General features: G+C 45.6%; 1 protein-coding gene across 2 annotated transcripts in view; it reads left to right on the forward strand.

Moving 5' to 3' along the window:
- pik3c2b (phosphatidylinositol-4-phosphate 3-kinase, catalytic subunit type 2 beta) overlaps positions 1–25,044 on the forward strand; it is a 191,054-nt gene that overhangs the window by 66,572 nt on the left and 99,438 nt on the right. For both annotated transcript variants that reach the window (XM_078242059.1, XM_078242060.1), the window contains exons 6-11: positions 9,189–9,300; positions 12,750–12,829; positions 13,173–13,236; positions 15,872–16,018; positions 19,199–19,232; positions 22,596–22,788. In XM_078242059.1, the coding sequence (XP_078098185.1) occupies positions 9,189–9,300; positions 12,750–12,829; positions 13,173–13,236; positions 15,872–16,018; positions 19,199–19,232; positions 22,596–22,788 (630 nt within the window). The remainder of the gene's footprint in view (positions 1–9,188; positions 9,301–12,749; positions 12,830–13,172; positions 13,237–15,871; positions 16,019–19,198; positions 19,233–22,595; positions 22,789–25,044) is intronic.

Consider the following 25,044-nt stretch of genomic DNA (forward strand, 5'->3'; position numbering starts at 1 on the left):
AGGTCATAGTCTTAGGATAAGGGATAGCAAATTCAAAACAGAGTTGAGGAGAAACTACTTCTCCCAAAGGGTTGTGAATCTGTGGAATTCGCTACCTCAAAGTGCGGTGGATGCTGGGACAGTGAGTAAATTTAAGGAGGGGTTGGACAGATTTTTAATTGGTGATGGGTTGAAGGGTTATGGGAAGAAGGGAGGAAAATGGGGATGAGGAGCATATCAGCCATGATCGAATGGCGGAGGAGACTCGATGGGCCAAATGGCCTAATTCTGCTCCTATATGTTATGAATTTATGAACATATCAGTGAATCAAATACTAAACTACAGTAAAATTCAATACCATACTGGGGCCAGAACAAAGCCCTCATGTATTGAATTTTAATGCTTCAAGGCTCTTCTGTAATTGGCCTCCATTTTCATTTTATTATTTTGAATGCAGTTTAATAAACAATATTGGGTCATGCTTTCATTTATTTGTGTGCAACTGATGGGATTGCTTATATAGAACCACAGAACGCCTATGACTGGCACAAGACTATGTGATTAAATCAGTGAACTTTAAATGTAGTTCCAAGAGTTGCAGTCTAGAAGTCCAAAGAGTCTTTCTACTCCCTTCTTCTCAATCAACTCGAACATCGGCACGGTGGTTAGTGCTGCTGCCTCACAGCGCCAGGGACCCAGGTTCAATTCCACCCTCGGGTCACTGTCTGCGTGGAGTTTGCACATTCTCCCCGTGTCTGTGTGGCTTTCCTCCCACAGTTCAAAGATGTGCACGTTAGGTGGATTGGCCATGCTAAATCACCCCTTAGTGTTAGGGGGACTCGCTAGGATAAATACATGGGGTTACAGGGATAGGGCCTGTGTGGGATTGTGGTCGGTGCTGACTTGAAGAGCCGGATGGCCGTCTCCTGCACTGTAGGGATTCTATGATCGTTTCCACGTCATGGGTGCTATAGAAATGCAGAGAATGTTTTGTATGAAAAGCCAAAAAGGCAGGGCGTCGATCCTTCGCTTGTTAAATAACACTTGGATTGTTGACAGTTTGTGTTTTTGTTAATTAATTAATTCATGCTGTTTTTTTTAAACCAGAGATTTATGGAGTTTGTTAGCTGAGCAGTAGGGTTGCCGACTTTGATTAAATGCATTCCTGGAGGTTTCATCACCTAACTTGCCTCACCTTCCAGTTGTTAGTTGGCCAACAAGTCCATCCTGGTGACGTACTGCCTTCCCACGGCCAATTATCATAGAATCCCTACAGTGCAGAAGGAGGCCATTCGGTCCATCGAGTCTACACCGACCACAATCCCACTCAGACCTTCATCCCCATAACCCCATGCATTTACCCTAGCTAGTTCTCCTGACACTCAGGGATACTTTAGCATGGCCAATCCACCTTTGGGGCGGCATGGTGGCACAGTGGTTAGCACTGCTGCTTCACAGCACCAGGGACCCGGGTTCGATTCCCGGCTTGGGTCGCTGTCTGTGTGGAGTTTGCACATTCTCCCCGCGTCTGCGTGGGTTTCCTCCGGGTGCTCCGGTTTCCTCCCACATGCTGAAAGACGTGCTGGTTAGGTGCATTGACCCGAACAGGCGCCGGAGTGTGGCGACTGGGGAAATTTCACAGTAACTTCATTGCAGTGTTAATGCAAGCCTTACTTGTGACTAATAAATAAACTTTGCACATCTTTGGACTGTGGGAGGAAACCGGAGCACCCCGGAGCACCCAGAGAAAACCTAAGCCGACACAGGGAGAACGTGCAAACTCCACACAGACAGTGAATCGAGCCGGGAATCGAACCGAGCTCCCGGGCGCTGTGAGGCAGCAGTGCTAACCACTGTGCCACCAGGCCGCCCATTTTGCCCAGTGTTCAGGAAGATACGCGAGGCAAAATGAGTGGAAGTGTGCTTTATTAGGAAAACTGCAGTTTGCAAATTCCAAAAGCTCTGATGCATATTTTATTACGTTTCTAGGCTCTAAGTTAATTATGGATATATTGGTTGCAATAAAACTCTGGCTTTCCTTCACCACATTTAAAAAAGAATGGATATATGGGTAAGCTGTTACATGAAGAGTGTGTCCTTTTCAAAATAAATGTATTGAATTGATGGGTGGGGCTGAGGATATATCCTTTTGCTTTCAATTTCCTGTAATGTAGGTATAGTGACGTAATATCTCACCCCCACACAGTATCCGGGCACTAAGCTATTGTTCTAAGATTGATAGCTGCCGTTTTCAGTTCAGTCCATTGACCCTGTGTTCTCGGGTTTCTCAGACTTGCCTCACCCAGACTCAGCTGGCACACAGGCCTAAAGCCATTAAAATGTCTGCTAATTGGAGGAACACACCTGCTAACGATGTGGTACTTGCCCAGTTTCTCCACCTTCCTGTTTTATAATACGCGTATGACTCATCGCACCAGACCTTGCCCTTATATTTAATTTTAAAAGATAATTTGGTTGTATTTGTAAGCATTGAGTCATTTTTTAAGACCTAAGCCTGTGCCATGTTATTTGAGTTTGAAAACACTTCAAAGAAATAATCAATTCTAAGTCCAGCTTTCATTTTAGTTTTTTTTCTATTCATTCGGGAAGACATGGGTGTCGCTGGCTGGGCCAGCATTTATTGCCCATCCCTGGTTGCCCGAGGGCAGTTGAGAGTCAACCACATTGCTGTGGCTCTGGAGTCACATGTAGTCATGATGTGGAGATGCTGGCGTTGGACTGGGGTAAACACAGTAAGAAGCCTCACAACACCAGGTTAAAGTCCAACAGGTTTATTTGGTAGAAAATACCATAAGCTTTCGGAGCACAGCTCCTTCTTCGGAGCTGTGCTCCGAAAGCTTATGGTATTTACTACCAAATAAACCTGTTGGACTTTAACCTGGTGTTGTGAGACTTCTTACTGTCACATGTAGGCCAGACCAGGTAAGGATGGCAGATTTCCTTCCCTAAAGAACCAGATGGGTTTTTCCGACAATTGACAATGGTTTCATGGTCATCAGTAGATTCTTAATTCCAGATTTTTAAAAAAAATTGAATTCAAATTTCACCGTCTGCTGTGACGGGACTCGAACCCGGGTCCCCAGAACATTAGCTCAGGTTCTGGATTAACAGTCTAGTGATAATATCACGAGGTCATCGTCTCCACATTGACGGGAGTAGTGTTACAAAATGCTGAATCACTTAAGGAGCTGAGAGTTAGAATTTGGATGTGGCTGGGAGCACATCAGATTACAAATGTGCGTGTAATTACACTCCTAACTGACTGACAGCTTTGAAGATAGTTTCCCAACATCTTTCCCCAACATCAACAAGGGCAGACATTGACGGTAAGGTTCAACACCACCTTCAGTGTGCCTGCACAGTTTTTGGTTGGTTGCAGAAGAGACTGTTTGAAGACCAGGACTTGGGACCTAGCAGCAAGCTCATGGTCTACAGAGCTGTAGTGAGACCCACCCTCCTATATGAAATGTGGATTATGTCCAGAAGGCACCTCAAAATCCTGGCGAAGTACCATCAGCGCTGCCTCCGCAAGATCCTGCAAATCCATTGGCAGAATAGGTGGCAGAGTGGTTAGCACTGCTGCCTCACAGCTTCAGAGACCTGGGTTCGATTCCCGGCTTGGGTCATTGTCTGTGTGGAGTGTGCATGTTCTCCCCGTGTCTGCATGGGTTTCCTCCAGGTGCTCCGGTTTCCTCCCGGAGTCCAAAGATGTGCAGGTTAGGTGTATTGGCCATGCTAAATTGCCCCGTAGTGATCCAGGATGCATAGATTAGAGGGATTAGTTGGGTTAATATGTGGGGTTATGGGGATGGGGTTGGGTGGGATTGTTGTCGGTGCAGGCTCGATGGGCCGAACGGCCTCCTTCTGCACTGTAGGATTTCTATGATGACTCACAATAGGCACGTCAAACAGTGTTGTCGCTCAGGCTGACATCCCCAGCATCAAAGGATTGACCACACTCCATCATCTCCATTGGATGGGCCAACTGTTCACATGCCTGACTGACGCGGGAATCCCGAAACGAGTGCTTTACTCTGAGCCTCAACACGGCAAACGAGCCCCAGGGGGAAGGGCAGCGGAAACGCTTCAAGGACACCCTCTAAGCTCCCTCGAAAAATCCCCACTGACACCCAGGAGCCCCTGGCCCAAGATTACCCAAAGTGAAGAGAAAGCATCCGCGAATGAGCTTCGAGTTTCATCACCAAGAGCCCAACCTGAAGCCAAGCGTTGACAATCCAAGGAGCGCCTGGCAACCCAACCACTCTCCAACCACCATCTGCCCCACCTCTGTCAGAGACTTTAGGTTGCGGGTTGGATTCCTCGGTCACCTGGGAACTTATTTTTGTGTGTAAGCAAATCATTCTCAAACCTGAGGGACTGCCCATGGGAGAATTGAGAGAGTTATTAAAGAGGTTGTTGTGTTTGTCTAGCATTCAGGATGATTATTGAGTGGATTGAAAAGAAGTGAGTGAAAGAGTATTTTAATAGGCAACCTGTAATCCACAAATCCCAAAGGTTTATTGCACCCTTCATTGAGGAACGTTTTATTCTTTATCATAACGCAAATCACCAACTAGCTGTGTGGATCGAGGGAAACAGTAGCCTAGAAACTTGATGGCACTGTGTACGTTTTACAGGTAAAGTTAAAGTTTATTTATTAGCCACAAGTAGATTTACATTTTTACTGTGAAAATCCCCCAGTCGCCACACTCCGACGCCTGTTCGGGTACACTGAGGGAGAATTTAGCATGGCCAATCCACCTAACCAGCATGTCTTTCGGACTGTGGGAGGAAGCCGGAGCACCCGGAGGAAACCCAGGAGAACGTGCAGACTCCGCACAGCCAGTGACCCGAGCCGAGAATCGAACCCGGGTCCCTGGCGCTGTGAGACAGCAGGGCTAACCGCTGTGCCACCATGCCACCCCTATCTAACAACATTAAAAAATAGGAGCAGGAGTAGGCATATGGTCCATCGAAACTGCTTCGCCACTCAGTAAGATCAGAGATGGCCTTTAACTTCAACTCCATTTTCTCTTCCAATCCCTATATTTTTCCAGCACTTTGCTTTTATCTCAGATCTCCAGCATCTTCAGTATTTTGTTTTTTAATCTCCATGTCCCTTTCGTTCCGCTCCAGATGAAAAAAAAACTATTTATCTCGATCTTGAATATATTCAACAACTGAATATTCTCGGGTCTCTAGGTAGAGAATTCCAAAGAGAATTGTTGAGGTGCAAATAGGCTTCCATTCATGCAAATTGCAGGCTCATTATGTCCCAGAGGTGTGCCATCTGCCATATTGCTAAAGAGGCATCCAGGGCTTGAGCTTGCGACAGGTGTCGTACACTTTGCACTTGCAAATGAGGGGTTTAACACCAGTTCTAAAACCCCTTTGGGAAAATTGGACCAACCCAAAGTACAGCTGGACAAAATAGCTTCTGGCCCACTTAAGGCACCAGATATTGGGCAGTATTATATGGGAAAGTTATAACCAGATCAAAGGCTGCTGATATCAGCCTATATTTTCATCCTCGGAGCAGGTAGTGGGAGTCTAAAAAATTCCAGGCTTAGCCCACTCACCTCCGGCAAAAGTGCCTGCAAAGGTGGGAGCTTCATTGTCGAGGGAGGCTGTGAGCTGGAGTCAGGTCAGCAGACCCAGAAGGGATTTTGGAAGCGGCCACAGGGGCTGTTTAAAAGGCCCGCCTCGATGTTGTGGAACTTCATCCAAGTTAAAATAGAGTCATAGAATCTCTACAGTGCAGAAAGAGACCATTTGGCCCATCGACTCTGCACCAGCCCTCTGAAAGCACAACCCACCCAGGCACTTCCCTCCAGCCTATCCTCATGACCCCACACATTTACCATGGCTACTCCAAATAACCTACACATCTTGGGACACTAAGGGGTCAATTTACCATGGCTAATCCATCCAACCCGCATATCTTTGGACTGTGGGAGGAAACCGGAGCGTCTGGAGGAAACCCACGCAGACACGGGGAGAATGTGCAAACTCCACACAGACAGTGGACCGAGTCTGGAATCGAACCCGGGTCCCTGGCACTGTGAGGCAGCAGTGCTAACCACTGTGCCACCTCAAGATAAAATAAAACACAAATGCCCTCCAGCCCTCACCCCTCATCTCTTCACCCCTTCACACACTCACCACGCTGCATTCAGGCTGTCAGCCAAGCATTCATAATGAGACTTGTCTGAGAGCTCAGATATCAAGTGTTGCAACAGCTATGACCTGGAGAAAATATTGCTTGATTGACAGACCTGGATCTCTGAACTTTGTGGTCAATTTCACAATGTTTATTTGCAAAAACATTGTAAGTGGTTTAAAGGCACGAGGAAGAACTTTTGGACTTTTCCTTGAAACTTAAAACTTGAAACTTAACTTTTCCTGCAAACTGGGGTTCATGGTTCATCTGAGGCGTCATAAACCATGAAGCATTAAAAACCTGGCCTGGTTCCATGAAAGTCAAAGAAGTGTAGGACATTCCTTTCTCCGGAATGGAGCCAGCCAGGTCAGGGGTGCCAGTGCCATCTTTTGACAGGAACCAGGTTCTGGTTGTATCACAGCTTGGTATGGCTCCTGCTCTGCCCAAGGATCTACAAAAGGTCGTGAATGTAGCCCAATCCATCACGCAAACCAGCCTCCCATCCATTGACTCTGTCTACACTTCCCGCTGCCTTAGCAAAGCAGCCAGCATAATAAAGGACCCCACGCAGCCCGGACATTCTCTCTTCCACCTTCTTCCTTCGGGAAAAAGACACACAAGTCTGAGGTCACGTACCGACCGACTCAAGAACAGCTTCCCTGCTGCTGTCAGACTTTTGAATGGACTTACCTCGCATTAAGTTGATCTTTCTCTACACCCTAGCTATGACTGTAACACTACATTCTGCACTCTCTCGTTTCCTTCTCTGTGAACGGTATGTTTGTATAGCGCGCAAGAAACAATATTTTTTGTTACATGTGACAATAATAAATCAAATTAAAAATCAAATCAAATCAAAAAACCCATGCCCTTTTCAGGCACTTCTGATAATCAGCTAAGGAACGGGGTCGGGAATCCTGGAATCGGGGCCCATTGCCACTTTAAAAGTCATCCCAACTCAGTTGGAAACTCAGCCCATAAAGCGGGCTGTTTTACTATATGGAGTACAGTGTCCAAGCAAAGTCTGTCTTCAATCTTTCCATGGCACTACCACTCCCTATTTCTGCAATCTCCTCCAGCCCCACAACCCGAGGATATCTGTGCTTCTACAGATCAGGCCTATTGAGCATCCCCAATTTTAATTTTTCCACCATTGGTGACCAAGCCTGGACCCTAAGCTCTGGCATTCCCTCCCTCACCTTTTCCATCTCACTACCTCTCTTGGCTTCTTTAGGACGCTTCTTGAAACCTATCTTTTTTTTTATACATCCGTGGGACATGGGCGTCGCAGGCTGGCCAGCATTAATTGGGTAAGAGATTTAACAACACCAGGTTAAAGTCCAACAGGTTTATTTGGTAGCAAATACCATTAGCTTTCGGAGCGCTGCTCCTTCGTTGACGAAGGAGCAGCGCTCCGAAAGCTAATGGTATTTGCTACCAAATAAACCTGTTGGACTTTAACCTGGTGTTGTTAAAACTCTTACTGTGTTCACCCCAGTCCAACGCCGGCATCTCCACAGCATTAATTGCCCATCCTTAGTTGCCCTTGGAGGGCAGTTGAGAGTCAACCATATTGCTGTGGCTCTGGAGTCACAAGTGGGCCAGATTAGGTAAGGACGGCGAATCTCATTCCCTAAAGGATATTAGTGAACCAGATGGATTTTCCCAACAATCGACAATGGTTTCATGGTCATCAGTAGATTCTTAATTCCAGTTTATTTTTATTGAATTTAAATTCCACCATCTGCTGTGGCGGGATTCGAACCCAGAACATTAACTGAGTTTCTGGATTAATAGTATGGCGAAAATACCACCAGGCCATCACCTCCACTCTGATCAACTGACTTCATCTTTCCTTATGTTGCTTATAAATGCAAATTATTGTTTTTGTTTATCTGGAATGCATTACCTGAAAGCACATTCAAAGTAGCTTTCAAAAGGGAATTTGATATATGTGAGAAAGGAAGCTAAAACTAGAAGCAAGAGTAGGCCATTCAGCCCCTTGAGCTTGCTCCACCTTTCATCTTGATCATGGCTGATCATCAAATTTAATATCCTGATCCCCCCCCCCCATATCCGGCACGGTAGCACAGTGGTTAGCACTGCTGCTTCACAGCTCCAGGGTCCCGGGTTCGATTCCCGGCTCGGGTCACTGTCTGTGTAGAGTTTGCACATTCTCCTCGTGTCTGCGTGGGTTTCCTCCGGGTGCTCCGGTTTCCTCCCGCAGTCCAAAGATGTGCGGGTTAGGTTGATTGGCCAGGTTAAAAAATTGCCCCTTAGAGTCCTGGGATGTGTAGGTTAGAGGGATTAGCGGGTAAAATATGTGGGGGTAGGGCCTGGGTGGGATTGTGGTCGGTGCAGCCTTGATGGGCCGAATGGCCTCCTTCTGCACTGTAGGGTTTCTATGATGATTCTATGATATCCCTTCATCCCTTTAGCCCCAAGAGTTATATCTAATTTCTTCTTGAAATCACCCAACGTTTTGACCTCAACTACATTCTGTGGTAGTGAATCCCACACATTTACCACTCTCTGGGTGAAGTAATTTCGCCTCACCCCAGTTCTAAAAGGTTTAACCCTTATCCTCAAACTATGGCCCCTAGCTCTGGACTCCCCCACCATCGGGAACATTCTTTCTGAATCTTTGATATTTGCAGAGCTATTGGGAAAGACAGGAGAGTGGGACCAATTGCTGGCTCTTAACAGATAGTTGGCGAAAGCATGATGGGCCAAATGGTCTCCTTCTTTACTGTATGAATCTATGAAGGATTATCTGTGTTTTCCTCAAACTTGCTGCTGAATAAGATGTTTATTGATTGCTGGGGTGTTTTACTCTGAATGAAAAACATACAATTTACCTGAAATTGCTTTTCTTTGAAAGGGTTTCTTTTCATAATCAGCGATTGTCAATGATTGAAATATTTGCGAATCACATTTGTGGCCTTTTTCCAAGCCAACTCCAGACATTTCCATGGGGAAAGAGGATCCCTTACTTGGGATTGTGACCGAATCCATTTTTTTTTGCAGTAAGCACACAATCGGGAGTCACAAATATGTTCAGTTGTGTCGTAAGTTTGATATGGACATTAAGCTTTACCTGATGGAGCTCAAGGCAGTTCGCGGGGACCTAATACGCATGGTAAGTGATTTAAAGTTCCAAAACTCTCTCATCTTAAAATAAAGTTTAAGGTATGAATTGGTGAATTCAATCATTTAGCACCAAGTTTGTTTGTTTATATATTAGTCAGGTGATTGGCAGAAGGATTAGAGCGGACATGAGGAAAAGCTTTCTCACCCAGAGGGTGGTGGGTGTCTGGAATTCACCACCTAAATTGGTGGTTGAGGCTGAAATGCTCAATTCATTTAAAAGGTGCCTGGATCTGAAATGCTGGAAGCTGCAAGGCTACAGAGCAGGCGCTGGAAAATGGGAATAAAATGAGCAAACAAGTCTCTTTTTTTGCCTGGCACAGACATGATGGGCTGAATGGCCTCTTTGTGCACTGTAACTTTTCTGTGGTTTTAATTCTTCCAATGCGTATCGTCCCGACCTGCTTAACCTTCCCTCATAAGATCCCATGCAGGAATCAACCTTGTGAAACCTCACTGAACTGGCTCCAATCTAAGTATGTTCTGCCTTACATAATGAGTCCAAAACTGTACACAACACTCACAATGGATCTCACTAATTCCCTGTACAATTTTAGCAAGATCTCCCTGCTTTTATACTCTATCCCTTTCATTAAGGCCAACATTCCATTTGCCTTCTTAATTACCTGTTGTACCTGTCTGCTAACATTTTGTAATTAGTGTACCCAGATCCCTCTGTACCGCAGTATTCTGAGTCTTTCTCTCCATTCAAGTAATATTCTGCTTTCTTATCCTGTTCAACCCAGTGGACAATCTCAAGTTTTCCCACACTATCCTTCACCTGACTAACTTCAATTTTTTTGCTCCCTCACAACCTATCCATATCCCTTTGCAGACTCTCTGTCCTCTTCACAACATCTTTTCCTACCTGCCTTTGTATCATCAGCATATTTGGCTACAATATAAAGACGCCGAGCAGGTACGCCCTAGAAGCTTGCATACAAATGAGAATGGTAAACAAGAACAGAAATGATGGTCTATCAAGCCCCACACAGACACAAACACCCACGATGGCTGGAGAATCAGAGCTAGATGATTCCTAACTTTCAGCAGCCATGTATCTACTGAGAGAGGCACAGCAACAGAAACCTAGATGCTTGCAATTTTTAAAAAAGTGGCTCGCATAACTGAGAAAATAAGCCTCTCGGCCCCAGCAGCAGGTGAAGAGGTGAGCAGCAAGACAACGATGTAGTGAAGGCACAGGTTTAAGATGAGAGGGTGGTAGGTTTAGGGGAGATATGCAGGGAAGGTTTTCCACACACAGGGTGGTGGGTGCCTGGAACGCACTGCCAGTGGAGGTGGCGGAAGCAGGCACGTTAGCAACGTTCAAGGTGTATCTTGAGAGAGACATGAATGGGAGGCGAACAGAGGGATAGAAATTGCATATCGGTGCAGGCTTGGTGGGCTGAAGGGCCTGTTCCTGTGCTGCGTTGTTCTTTGTTAAATTAGATTTTTAATTTTGGAAAAGAGCAGGAAATTAAAAGATGGAAAGGCCCTTAAAGTATTTTTTTAAATTAAAATGTTTAGTTTTAAAATACATTTTTTAAAGATATAAGTAAATCAATGACTAGGCTGAATAATCACCTAGATAGTGGCACGGTAGCACAGTGGTTAGCACTGCTGCTTCACAGCTCCAGGGCCCCGGGTTCGATTCCCAGCTCGGGTCACTGTCTGTGTGGAGTTTGCACATTCTCCTCGTGTCTGCGTGGGTTTCCTCCGGGTGCTCCGGTTTCCTCCCACAGTCCAAAGATGTGCGGGTTAGGTTGATTGGCCAGGTTAAAAAAAATTGCCCCTTAGAGTCCTGGGATGCGTAGGTTAGAGGGATTAGCGGGTAAAATATGTGGGGGTAGGGCCTGGGTGGGATTGTGGTCGGTGCAGACTCGATGGGCCGAATGGCCTCCTTCTGCACTGTAGGGTTTCTATGATTCTATAGTGGATAGAGTACCTGGAAGTTGGGGGACTGGAGTGTTTCATGCTCCATCGCATGATAGAAATGTGGCGAACTGTGTGGCAGCTAAATGAATAACAGGTAACTGACAGCGAACTAAGTCATGATGTGGAGAGGCCGGCGTTGGACTGGGGTGGGCACAGTAAGAAGTCTCACAACACCAGGTTAAAGTCCGACAGGTTTATTTGGTAGCAAATATTTGCTACCAAATAAACCTGTTGGACTTTAACCTGGTGTTGTGAGACTTCTTACTGAGCTAACTAAGTAACAGGGAATCCTTTTTGAGGTACCTCGAGAGGTGTGACAGAGTGACAACACCCAAATGAGTTACTTGCGACATCTATGACAAATATAAGATGATGGCTATAGATGTACAACAGTGTGTTTCATATCCATTCTGGAAGATAGGCATCTAATATGCAAGGGTTTGTACCTGCTACCCTGTAGTCAGTGCCGACAAGCTTAAAGAATGTGAACATCAAGGGTGATGGAGGTTTTATCTCACATCTCTGTTCCACCCAGTCAAACAGCCCTTTCTCTCTAAGACTTTTACAACCAATAAATTTAAATATTCCATGAAAATTAAGAAGCACTCTTTTTTTGGTGTCCAAAGATTTTTCTCTCTTGCTGGGGTGGCACAGTGGTTAGCACTGCTGCCTCACAGCGCTAGGGACCCCGGGTTCGATTCCCCAGCTTGGGTCACTGTCTGTGTGGAATTTGCACGTTCTCCCCATGTCTGCGTGGATTTCCTCCGGGTGCTCCGGTTTCCTCCCACAGTCCAAAGACGTGCGGGTTAGGTGGATTGGCCGTGCTAAATTGCCCCTTAGTGCCAGGGGACTAGCTAGGATAAATGCATGGGGTTACGGGGATGGGGCCGAGTTGGGATTGTGGTGTGAGCAGACTCGATGGGCCGAATGGCCTCCTTCTGCACTGTAGGATTCTATGCTTGCAGCAGTTTAATCTCCAATTCCTGTAGAGTTGTCTATCCTTCCAAATGTGGACACGACAGATTTTGCAGAGTTGCAGCTGTAATGTTGTAACACACACTTCAGACAGAGAGACTTAACACTGGGAGCACACAAAGGGACAATTTTCCTTTTCATGTCAGGTTAGTGTGTGAAGGTGAAGAGAATGGCGTGTGTGGCACTATTTAAGCTGGGTGGAGAAGGCTCCAAGTACCTGTTCATGTTTAAACTTTCCAGCTTTGTTTGGTTGGGTTGTGACTGGCTGCAAGATCGGATGGGAGGGGGGGACAGGCGGAGATGGATGGATAGTATGCTCAGTCTGCCAATGAAGTGCACCACTTTGGTTATAAAGGCTTTTTTCTGCTCTGTTTATGACACACTGCCTCATTTTCATGAGTTACATCGTGCCCATCTGCAGACGCCACTTTCCTTGGTGCAGCCGCTCTTCCCACTTTAACCCTTCCTCCCAAAGGACAGAAACAGATAGACCGACTCATTATAGTTACAACTGACGCTCTGTTTTCACAGGTCAGTGATGATCAGAGTCGATCAACTCTTAACCACTCCATACACCTGCAAGAGAGGCCCTTAAAACAGACGATAACCAGGTGAGAGAGTAGTGAAGTCAACAGTAGCCAGTCTGTGTGTTTCACGCTGTGTTACCAACATCGATAATGCCTGATGCTTCACCTGTGTTTATGTATCAATCCTGTGTAACTCCAAGAACTAATGCGTGTGTCTAACTCCTGGCTCGTGTGTCTCTCCTTACAATGGGCTATTTGTGAAAGGGAATGGCAATTACCAGAATATTTCATCTCTGCCTGCAGTGTGTGCATGTGAGAGGGTCTGTGTAATGGACACAACAAATGACAGCTGTTCTGTCTGCCTCAGTTCAACAACAAGGAACGATTTTACTGCTGGTTCATTAGCTGTGCTTCTAATTTCTTGCAGGCAAGCTTTGACCCTCCTCTTCGACACCTATCAAAATGAGGTGGATAACTTTCTGCTGGCTGAGGTAGGTGGCATGGTAATGAGAAGAGGCTTTGAGGACCTTTTGTTTGGTAGACTGGGTGTCCATCATGCATTAGCCGCACAACAATCTTGAGCATCTTTTTTTAGTTTCATTTATTATTGTCACAACTAGGCTTACGTTAACACTGCAACGAAGTTGCTGTGAAAATCCCATAGTCCGCCACATTTCTGTTCGGGGTACACTGAGGGAGAATTTAGCACGGCCAATGCACCTAACCAGCACGACTTTCGGACTGTGGGAGGAAACCGAAGCACCCCAGAGGAAACCCACGCAGACACGGGGAGAATGTGCAGACTCCACACAGACAGTGACCCAAGCCGGGAATCGAACACGGGTCCCTGGCGCTGTGAGGCGGCAGTGCTAACCACTGTGCCGCCGTGCCTTGGTTAAGCCGGTAAAACTGTTTACTCTCATCCCTGCTCAGAGGGATATCTTTATCCTCCCCGCGTTCCCCTAAAATTTTCCTTCATTGTTATCCTTTCCCTTGAGGGAACTGCCTACTCCTCCCAGGTTTTCAAAGCTTCATTAGCCTCAACCAAGAGGCCATTCTTTAGGTTTTTGGCATTGACAGTGAGTGTTAACAGAAGCGGAGAACAGCAGCAGCATAGAATCATATCATAGAAACCCTACAGTGTGGAAGGAGGCCATTCAGCCCGTCAAGTCTGCACCGACAACAATCCCACCTAGGCCCTATACCCGTAACCCCACTGTGAGTCTTTCCTTGCCTATTCCCAAAGCCTACACTTCTGTCATTCCCAGCACCAACCAATGCGCAGTGGTATTGGGGTAGACCTTTCATTTTGGGTGCAGTGGGAAAATTACCTAAATTGTCCCGTTCAGGTTGGAGCTCAAGTTTCCAATAAAATTCATTTGCCTGATCAGGAATGTAAAATCTTTAATGAACCTTTGTAATCATGCAGCAAAACATGTTTTATCTTTTCATTGAAATATGCCCTCAGTTGTATTGAAGAATGGCAATCTGGTGCAGTTTTATTAATCCAGAAATGGACTAAATTGATTCGTTGCCAGAAACATGCATTTTTAAAGGAGTGTCTACTCCACCAGCTGTGAGTAACCTGATTTTAAAATCACGGAAGATGATTAAAAAAAAGTTGTATTGAACTATTTAATAGTTTCATTGAATACACCAGTCAGTTCCTTCAATATTTTTTGATGAAATCTTTTAAAATGTTCTGACTAATGCCTACATTCTAGAAAAATGAGAGTAATTTGGAAGAAAAAGAATCAGTGGATTTGGTGGAATCCGACACTTTTATCCAGAGGGATGGGGCGGGGGAGGATATGGGTGTGGGATGTTTCGTATGTGGGATGAACGTAGATTAATTGAACTGTCAACCAGTATTTGGCATTGAGGAATACATGTCCGGAAGTGGTTTCGGGCCTAACTCACTTATCTTTAAAATCCCCTGGTCTATTGATCTGACTCAGTTGATTCTGCCTAGTTTGCACTATCACTGGCCTGCCCAAACAGAGCTTCGACTCTGTGGGTGTATGATTCATAACGGACTTGGTTTGCTTGTGTAAATCCAACACGTCCATTGCACAAACCAGTCGCCCATCCATCGACTCTGTCTATACTTCTCGCTGTCTTGGGAAAGCAGCCAGCATAATCAAGGACCTCATGCGCCCCGGATATATCTTCTTCCATCGGGAAAAAGATACAAAAATCTGAGGTCACGTACCAACCGACTCAAGAACAGCTTCTTCCCTGTTGCCATCAGACTTTTGAATGGTCCTATCACACGTTAAGCTGACCTTTCTCTTCACCCTATCAGTAACTGTAACACCAAGTCCTGCACTCTCTCCTTTCCTTCTGCCCTATGTACTCTATGAATGGTATGTTTTGTCTGTGTAGCATGCAAGAAACAATACTTTTCACTGTAACCCAATACATGTGGCAATAATAAATCAATTTGATCAATTCAATGCAAATAGTGCTGTAACCGTGACTGCGAGATAATTGGCAAAAAGTCCAAGGGTTCCTGTTTAATATCTGAAGTAGAAAAGCATCTTTAAATTGTGCAGCACTCCACATCAAACATTTCTTCTAATTTGGGGTTGTTGTTGCTCGTAAACTTTAGCCTTAATACCTCAAAGACTAAGTCAAAGACTTCAATGGTTATTATTACAAGGGTATCAGCTCTCTGTGATGGAAGCAATTTTAGTTCTGTTGTGTTCACTGTTGTGTACAGTTGCTGAGCAAGGGAGATCTTGTGCTGTGTTGCTGTTCCTCTTGTTATGATGTGGAGATGCCGGCGTTGGACTGGGGTCGGCAGTAAGTAGTCTCACAACACCAGGCTAAAGTCCAACAGGTTTATTTGCTAGCATGAGCTTTCGGAGCGCCGCTCCTTCATCAGGTGAGCGCCCTCACCTGAGCATTAAGCACACTCGCTCTGTAACTGCACTGAAGTGCCATCCTAAATGGATTACGTGCTCACGTTTCTGGAGTGGAGCCAACAACCTTTGGTCTCGCCTGATGAAGGGGCAACACTCCGAAAGCTCGTGCTGCCAAATAAACCTGTTGGACTTCAACATGGTGTTGTGAGACTGCTTATCCTTTCCTCTTGTTAATTGGATATATTTTTGTTGCTTGCAGGTCGATCATTCACAGAAGGCCGAGAGGGTGGTACAGTCCGTGATGGCCATTTGCAACGCACTTGCCCTGGTCGAAACTCAGGAGATAACCAATGCCTTGAACCAGCTGCCGCCGTGCCCCTCACGGTTGCATCCCAGAATACAGAAGGTACGGAAACTGGCTTCCTGTTAATACTTAGCTCCCAAGTGCAGCTGATGCTTTTATCCACAGCTTTCAACATGTCTTGGTTAATACTGATTAAAATCTACTGACATGTGGCTATTGCTGATTAGAATAGTTTTTTCTTCCTGTTGGCTATTTTTATATAAGCTACGATTTCCTGGTGACAGGTTTTGTGCCAATATGCCACCACAAGATGACATGATACTTATCCTGTTTCTGGCTCACATCACACTCTCTGTCACATCCTTCCTGAAGGAACATGCATTTATATAGCGCCTTTCACAACCTCAGGGCATTCCAAAGCTCTTTGGAGCTTTGTACATAAATGTAGTTGAAATATAAGAAATGTGGCAAACAGTTTGCCACAGCACTGACACAAATTAGCAGAAATCTGCTATGTTAGCGATGTCAGCTGAGAGTTAAATGTTGTCATGTGGAGATGCGGCGTTGGACTGGGGTAAGCACAGTAAGAAATCTCACAACACCAGGTTAAAGTCCAACAGGTTTATTTGGTAGCACAAGCTTTTGGAGTCTCGTTCCTTCTTCAGCTGAGTGAGGAGTTGTGTTCACAAACAGGGCATACATAGATACAAACTCAATTTACAAGGTAATGATAGAATGCGAGTCTTTACAGGTAATCAAGTCTGAAAGGTACAGACAATGCAAGTGGAGAGAGGGTTAAGCACGGGTTAAAGAGATGTGTATTGTCTCCAGCCAGGACAGTTAGTGAGATTTTGCAAGCCCGGGCAAGTCGTGGGAGTTACAGATAGTGTGACATGAACCCAAGATCCCGGTTGAGGCCGTCCTCATGTGTGCGGAACTTGGCTATCAGTTTCTGCTCAGCAATTCTGCGTTGTGTGTCGTGAAGGCCGCCTTGGAGAACGCTTACCCGAAGATCAGAGACTGAATGCCCGTGACCGCTGAAGTGTTCCCCGACAGGAAGAGAACACTCCTGCCTGGTGATTGTCGAGCGGTGTTCATTCATTGGTTGTCGTAGCGTCTGCATGGTCTCCCCAATGTACCATGCCTCGTACTGCAGCACACAACCCTACCACAGCAACCTCTGCAAGACATGCGGATCATCGACATGGATGCCATCATCTCACATGAGAACACCATCCACCAGGTACACAGTACCTACTCTTGCAACTCGGCCAACGTTGTCTACTTGATACGCTGCAGGAAAGGATGTCCCGAGGCATGGTACATTGGGGAGACCATGCAGACGCTACGACAACAGATGAATGAACACCGCTCGACAATCACCAGGCAGGAGTGTTCTCTTCCTGTCGGGGAACACTTCAGTGGTCACGGGCAGTCAGTCTCTGATCTTCAGGTAAGCGTTCTCCAAGGCAGCCTTCACGACACATGACAACGCAGAATCACTGAGCAGAAACTGATAGCCAAGTTCCACACACATGAGGACGGCCTCAACCAGGATCTTGGGTTCATGTCACACTATCTGTAACCCCCACGACTTGCCCGGGTTGCAAAATCTCACTAATTTGTCTTGGCTGGAGACAATACACATCTCTTTAACCTGTGCTTGGCCCTCTCTCCACTCACATTGTCTGTACCTTTAAGACTTGATTACCTGTAAAGACTCACATTCCAACCATTATCTTGTAAATTGAGTTTGTGTCTAGGTATGCCCTGTTGAACACAACTCCTCACTCACCTGAAGAAAGAGCGAGACTCCGAAAGCTTGTGCTACCAAATAAACCGGTTAAATGTTGGCCAGGACATCAGGATGAGCTCTCTTGCTTTTCTTTTAAATAGTGCCATGGAATCTTTTACATCCACCTGAGGGTGCAGAGACATGGTTTGATGTCTCATCTAAGGTCTCTGCTCCAACAGTGCTGCATCCCTCAATACTGAGGTATCTCCTTAAGAGCTATTCCACAGTCAGGTGTTAGGGGAACACAAATCCTTATTCAGTCTACTCGCTCCACACTCCAAGCATTGACTGCCCACTCAGGGCGGTTCCCAACCAGCTCACCCCACACCCCAGGTCACCTGACCCGTTCCCTTAACGGGGCGATGCCCCAACGTACTAAACATACTCCCTCTGTAACTGCACTGAAGTGCCATCCTGAATGGATTACGTGCTCACGTTTCTGGAATGGAACTGGAGCCAACAACCTTCGGTCTCAGTGGTGGACTAGCTTTCTCAGCCACAACCAACACCCTGCACTGTAATAGGTTACATTTTCCAAATCATTTACCTGCAATTTTATTAACTTTGTCCTCTTCGAAGCTGATGACTCACATTTGGATAAGTTTTCACAAGGATAAGGTTTCACTAGATGGTTTTTTTTTGAATCTTCTGAGAGACTATTCCTCATGAATCGAGCAGTGTGAAACTCTGTAGCTCCCTAGACCACAAGATGAAACACATTTCACCTCGGATCTTTACAGCTGGTGGACAGATTGGACGTTCATCCCGTGAGTCTGGGTTGAACTCTAGGGTGAAAGGAGGTGAAGCTATTTAACCCATTCCCATCCAATCTGCTCATTTTAAAATCGGGACTTGATGTTTTGCATTTGGAGTAAGCAACATTAAGGTTTACAAATAACTTAAGGACCATGCTCTCTTTTCCACATCACAGGATTTAGACTGAAGAAAGCCTTTTCTTTCAGCAAAGGGTCATCTGGACTCGAAACGTCAGCTCTGCTTCTCTCTTTCTCTCTCCACAGATGTTGCCGGGCCTGCTGAGTGTTTCCAGTATTTTCTGTTTTTAGTATTTGGCCATTGCTATTTTAGGCGTTTACTGTGTGCAAGTTGGCTGCTTTATTTCCTACATCACAACAGTGACTACATTTCAAAATTGCTTCATTGGCCGTAAAACCTTTTGGTCCTCCTAAACCGAGAAGTTGCTATATACACATAAATACTTCATCTTGTCTCCACTGTCCTGTGACTGACCGAATGCAACTAGGAGAAATTCTTTATGAAAATTGTGGTTTCTGGTACTTGTATGTATCTCCATAGTATTATAAAGCATTATTTAATGATTAAATGTCAGCTGTTCTGCCTCAAAACATCCATACTGCTGTTGAAGTTGAGAGAATAGATTGGGCAAGAGTGAACTTGGAACACTAGCTGTAATATTTCACGCAGCATGTAACAGGCTGGCTAATGTGTTCTCTTTCATATTTCTGCAGGACCCCTGCTTGCTGACGGTGAGAGAGAATCGAGGTATGGGATTGGAGTTTTCAATAGCTCTATGTTCATAGTTGATTCTGGGAGGGCGGCCCATCAGGAAGTGGAAATAAAAGTCATTGTGATGGCCTCAGTCATCTAATTCTGTGATGGCCCCAGTCAACTCCTAAAGGAACTCTGTGGTTTGGAATGCAAAAGACTACTTTTTGTGTTGCAGAGTAGAGCATCTGAGTATTACACCCAACGAACACTTGACTCCACACTGGCCGACCTGAGTGTTGGTAGAGTGTTTGCTGTTGAAGAGGAAATCTTTAATTCTCTGTAACAGGCCTGAATCCTAGGGCCCAAAAAGGTGAAAGGTCACTTTGCACCTATCAATTTCATTGGTTACTTGATGGTGCTCAGCTGATTGCACATGAATTTCTACCTTGCGTTCAAGCTCCTTTCAGCTTTTCAATCTCTTCCCCTAATGCCCCGTCCCAAAAGTTTGCCACTGAAGGTACTGTGGATATCACTAACTGTGCCCACGTGACCATTCTTCATGTGAGAGTGCTTGCGGGGCTGTTCAACTCTTGAAAGACATCACACCCAAGTCCAGTGTGATCCTCACCTGATGTGTGCACATGTACTTAGTCCATCAGGAGTCGTTAGATAGCAATCAGTGGTAAATGAGGCCTCATTCCTTCCCCAGTCCTTTCCATAACCGGGGAGGGGGGTGCTGACCCCCATTACAGCCCTCCAACTGGGTCACCTCACCCAGCACAGACTAGGAATTGAAGCTGGGATGTTCTGGTTTGTATTGCTAGGTGGCAGTCAGGTGAACACCACGGATGGTGGCCGGTGCAGGCTTGGAGGGCCGAAGGGCCTGTTCCTGTGCTGTAATATTTCTTTGATATTGAAGGTTCCTCTATATTGAACAGTAGAAACTGAATCGAGTGCACGCCTTTTGTGCACAAAGCTTCCTGTTAAAGCTTTTGGAAGGAAATGATTGCCATCAGGAAATAATTAAATAATCAGCTGCTTTTATTATTGAAGTTCGCATCGAAAAATTAATTGAAAACTGTGTAGATATATGGCACAAAAACAAGCCATTTGACCCAACAACAATTTATTTAGCGCCTTGAACTTAATAAAATAATACCCGAAAGGTAGGGGAATCTAAAACTAGAGGGCATAGGTTTAAGGTGAGAGGGGAGAGATACAAAAGGGTCCAGAGGGTGGTGAGTGTCTGGATCGAGCTGCCAGAAGCAACAGTAGAGGCGGGTACAATTTTGTCTTTTAAAAAGCATTCAGACAGTTACATGGTAAGATGGGTATCGAGGGATATGGGCCAAATGCGGGCAATTGGGACCAGCTTAGTGGTTAAAAACTGGGCAGCGTGGACAAGTTGGGCTGAAGGGCCTGTTTCCATGTTGTAAACCTCTAAGACATCCCAAGGTAATTAGAAAGCAAAATGAGACACCAAGCCACACAAGGTGATATTGGACCAGGCGGCCGGAAGCTCGCTCAGAGGTTGGTTTTAAGGAGCATCTTGAAGGAAGAAAGAGAGGGAGAGACACAAGGGGAAGGAATTAGGGAAGGAATTTCAGAGCTTGGGGCCCAGGCTGCTGAGAGAATAGACACCAATGATGGAGCAATGGAAACCAGGCCATACTGTGCATGTGTTCCACTCGAGCCTCCTACCTCACCTAACTCCATCAGCATAATCCTGTCTTCCTGCCTGTTTTGCATACCTATCTAGCTTGTCCTTGAATGCATCTGGATTATTCCTTAAATAAATCCATGCTGCATTTTTTTAATGTCTATCTGGATAAGCGCTGATTATATACCATGTAGCAAAACGTGGTAATCTACCACTGCTTCGAAATGCTCCTCATTTCCTCCTGTAACGTTGGATTTTACTTCTGTAAAGTTGCAATGCTTCTTCCTTCATGTTAAAGGCAGCAGCCAGTGAAATAATGAGGATTACAGACCAAGGTATTTGGGTTCAATTGTTGACCCATGGGTTAGCTGATTATCAGTTGTGGTGTCTCAATGTCTTCGGTGAGGAGAATCAACCCGAGATACTGCACTCTGACTTGTTATTGAATGTCTTCCTCCGGCTCATGCTGGATGACAGGCGAGGAGCAGAATGGCCTCTGTTGCGGAGACCCTCTTGGATGCTGCCCCGAGATTAAGAATGGCTGCCTTGGTGAGCCACTGAGTGGCTGTTGGTACCGATGGAATTGCATTCCAGTGGGAGGGGTTTGAGGGTGGCTGCAAATTTTTAACTGGATTGTTTAAACTAACCGTGCCCGAGAATGCCCAATTCCATCTGCTTCACAGTTGGCGATGTTTTTGATTTGAGAACTGCCCCCTGTAAAGCCTTCAGCAGACTGCGGCGAATTCCCCACTTTCCAACCAGGCCGAGCGATCGGCTTTTAAGCGTTCATGCCACTGCACGTTGTATTCTGCCATCCTCTGATTAACCCGCAGCATGAGAACAAAACTTCTCTCGGGCTTTAGGGAAAAGAATTCTATTTGCAGTTCCAAATGTAATACCATATCATTCCTAGAAATCTTCCAGGATTGAAAACACATGGGATGATTGCTTTAGCTTTTCACCAGAATCTTTAAGAGGTGACCTTCAGGGAACAAACCTCCATCGAATGTCCGCTCTAAAGGCTGACTAATATTTTATAGCTTCTTGGGGCCCATTTTTTTCTCCTGTGCAATGAGCTCATTTTTGAGTCTTTTTCAGTACCTTCTTTTGCTCTCCCTTGAAGGCACCAGTTTGTGTTATTTTTATTTCCATGAGTACTTGGCATCCTATAGTACCTTATGCAAATTACTGTTCTGCTTGTGTTTGAGCCTGGGGGGTGAATGTTAGTTTTCTGATCGCTGTATATGCACTTCTCTGGCAGAAGCCATTGACTACTGATGAGCAAAATATATTCTTGATTGGCTTCCCTTTCCATAGTTTAAAGTTTTAAACTTTATTTATTAGCAAGACAAGTAGGCTTACATTAACGCTGCAATGAAGTTACTGTGAAAATCCATCCCCTCATCGCCACACTCCAGCGCCTGTTCGGGTACACTGAGGGAGAATTTAGCATGGCCAGTGCACCTAACCAGCCCGTCTTCTGGACTGTGGGAGGAAATCGGAGCACCCGGAGGAAACCCACACAGTCACGGGGGGAACGTGCAGGCTTCGCGCAGACAGTGACCCAAGCCGGGAATCGAACCTGGGTCCCTGGCGCTGTGAGGCAGCAGTGCTAACCACCGTGCCGCCCCTAAGGGAATTAGCAGAAACCTCTCAATGTCAGCAGTCGATGTCCTTGCATGCCATTCCAACAGAGCATCAATGTATTGATAACGGAGCAGGATTAATTTTCTATCTCTTTTCTTCTTGTATCACAGCTAAAATCGGGGAAGCTCTAACAGCTGCCATCTTGGATCTGGTGGAACTCTACTGCAATAGCTTCAATGCAGATTTCCACACAGTGGTTCCGTGTCGAAAGGATGCGCAAACGCAGAGTGCTTCTCTCGTTGATGGTCCTCTCTCTTTCACCATCTATGCAGCTCACAGGATTCCCATCTCCTGGGCCACGAGGTAAGGGGATTAAGTTTGAGCCTTTCAAATAACAATTACCCTTTTATGGGGCATCTGCATAACATGTCGAGCAGCCTGGAAAAGCATTGGTCATTTTCTGTTTCGGGGTGCATTTGCTTTCCCAAGAAGATAAGTGGGCCACCTTCTTAATTAATATTTTTTTTCATAAGAGATGGGGCTGTCTGTCATGGGCCAGCACTCCTGCTCAGGAGTTGTGAATGACCGATGGATGCTTTTCCTGTGTGCAGCACAGCTTTGTGTGACGACATTCCCATTTAAATATTTGAAATTTAAGCATCTGTTTGGGGCAGAAAGATGGAGTTCTGTGCAGCGATGGAATTCCAATAGACTGATGGAATCTGGTTCTGTTGTCTGCTCACCTCTGGTTACTGGGTTTAAATTCAGACGAGACTGCACCTTATACTTCCTTTTATTGTTGAAGTTGGCACCTCCAACAGTGCAGTGCTCCCTCTGTACTGCCCTGCAGAATCAGCTTAGACTTATGTTCAAGCTTCCAGAGTAGAACTTGTGGCACAATGGTTAGGACTGCTACCTCACAGTGCCAGGGGTGATTGGGTTTCCCCCTGTTGCTCCGGTTTCTTCCCACAGTCCAAAAGACCTGCTAGCTAGGTGCATTGGCCATGCTAAATTCTCCCTCGGTATACCTGAACCCGGTGCCGGAGTAACTTCATCGCAGTGTTAATGTAAGCCTACTTGAGAAATTAATAAGTAAACTTTATTAAACTTTATAAAATGTTTTGGGATCTGAAAATGAAAATGCAAAGAATAACACTTGCATTGATCATGTGCATTATCCAGAAACATCCCAAAGTGCTACAGGCGGCACGGTAGCACAGCGGTTAGCACTGCTGCTTCACAGCTCCAGGGTCCCGGGTTCGATTCCCGGCTCGGGTCACTGTCTGTGTGGAGTTTGCACATTCTCCTCGTGTCTGCGTGGGTTTCCTCCGGGTGCTCCGGTTTCCTCCCACAGTCCAAAGATGTGCGAGTTAGGTTGATTGGCCAGGTTAAAAATTGCCCCTTAGAGTCCTGAGATGTGTAGGTTAGAGGGATTAGCGGGTAAAATATGTGGGGGTAGGGCCTGGGTGGGATTGTGGTCGGTGCAGACTCGATGGGCCGAATGGCCTCCTTCTGCACTATAGGGTTTCTATGATTTCTATGAGATGCATTAGATTACTTTACAAATAGAGTTATTGAATTCTGGAGTCATGCTAAATCCATGCAAACCATTGATTTGGGCAGTTAGGATGGTTATATCCAATTTTGGATGCCCCACTTTTAAGAAGGATGTCAAAACCATGGAGATGGTCAGAAGAGATTCGCTAAGATTCACTAGAGATTGAATAAACTCGTATTGTTCTCCCTGGCAAGACGGAGGCTGAGGGGGTGACCTGATAGAAGTTTATAAAATTATGAGGGGTATAGATAGGGTGAACAGTTGGAAGCTTTTTCCTAGGGCAGAAATGACAATTACAAGGGGGGGCACAAGTTCAAGGTAAGGGGGGAAAGGTTCGGTGGAGATGTGCGGGGGAAGTTTTTTTACACAGAGGGTGGTGGGGGCCTGGAATGCACTGCCAAGTGAGGTTGTTGGGGAGGCAGTTACATAGGCCATATTTAAAACTTATCTGGATGGACTCATGAACAAACGGGGAATAGAGGGATATAAACGGTTGGTCTGGATAGGTAAACATGATCGGTGCGGGTTTGGAGGGCCGAAGGGCCTGTTCCTGTGCTGTACTGTTCTTTGTTCTTTGTTAAGATGATAACGAGGAATGATAGACTTTGATGATTGGGAGTGGGTAGAGAAACTGGGGCTCCAGAACAAAGAAAGACCAGAGAAGGTTTAATGGGAGCACATGGAGAAAAATTATTTCCAGTGGTCAATTAATTGGCATATAAAAGACAAACAATTTAGGTGCTTTTAAGATGCTCGGAGAATGTTTGTTACATGGGAGATTGTTGGTGTGTGAACTGCCTATCAGAAGCAGTGTTTGAAGCAGAATCCAGTGAAATGTTTGAAAAATAATATTGGAAAGGATATGGAGAAAGGAGAAAATACAATGGAATCAGGTGGATGGCTTGTTAGAGCACCCAGCATAGGAATGAAGGGCAGAAAGGACCTCTTCATTGCAGTAAAAAAAGATTGTGATTATAGAATCATTGAATCCTACAGTGCAGAAGGAGGCCATTCGGCCCATCGAGTCTGCACCGACCACAATCCCACCCAGGCCCTATCCT

This window comes from Mustelus asterias, chromosome 25, assembly GCF_964213995.1.
Source record: "Mustelus asterias chromosome 25, sMusAst1.hap1.1, whole genome shotgun sequence".
NCBI classification, from domain to species: domain Eukaryota; kingdom Metazoa; phylum Chordata; class Chondrichthyes; order Carcharhiniformes; family Triakidae; genus Mustelus; species Mustelus asterias.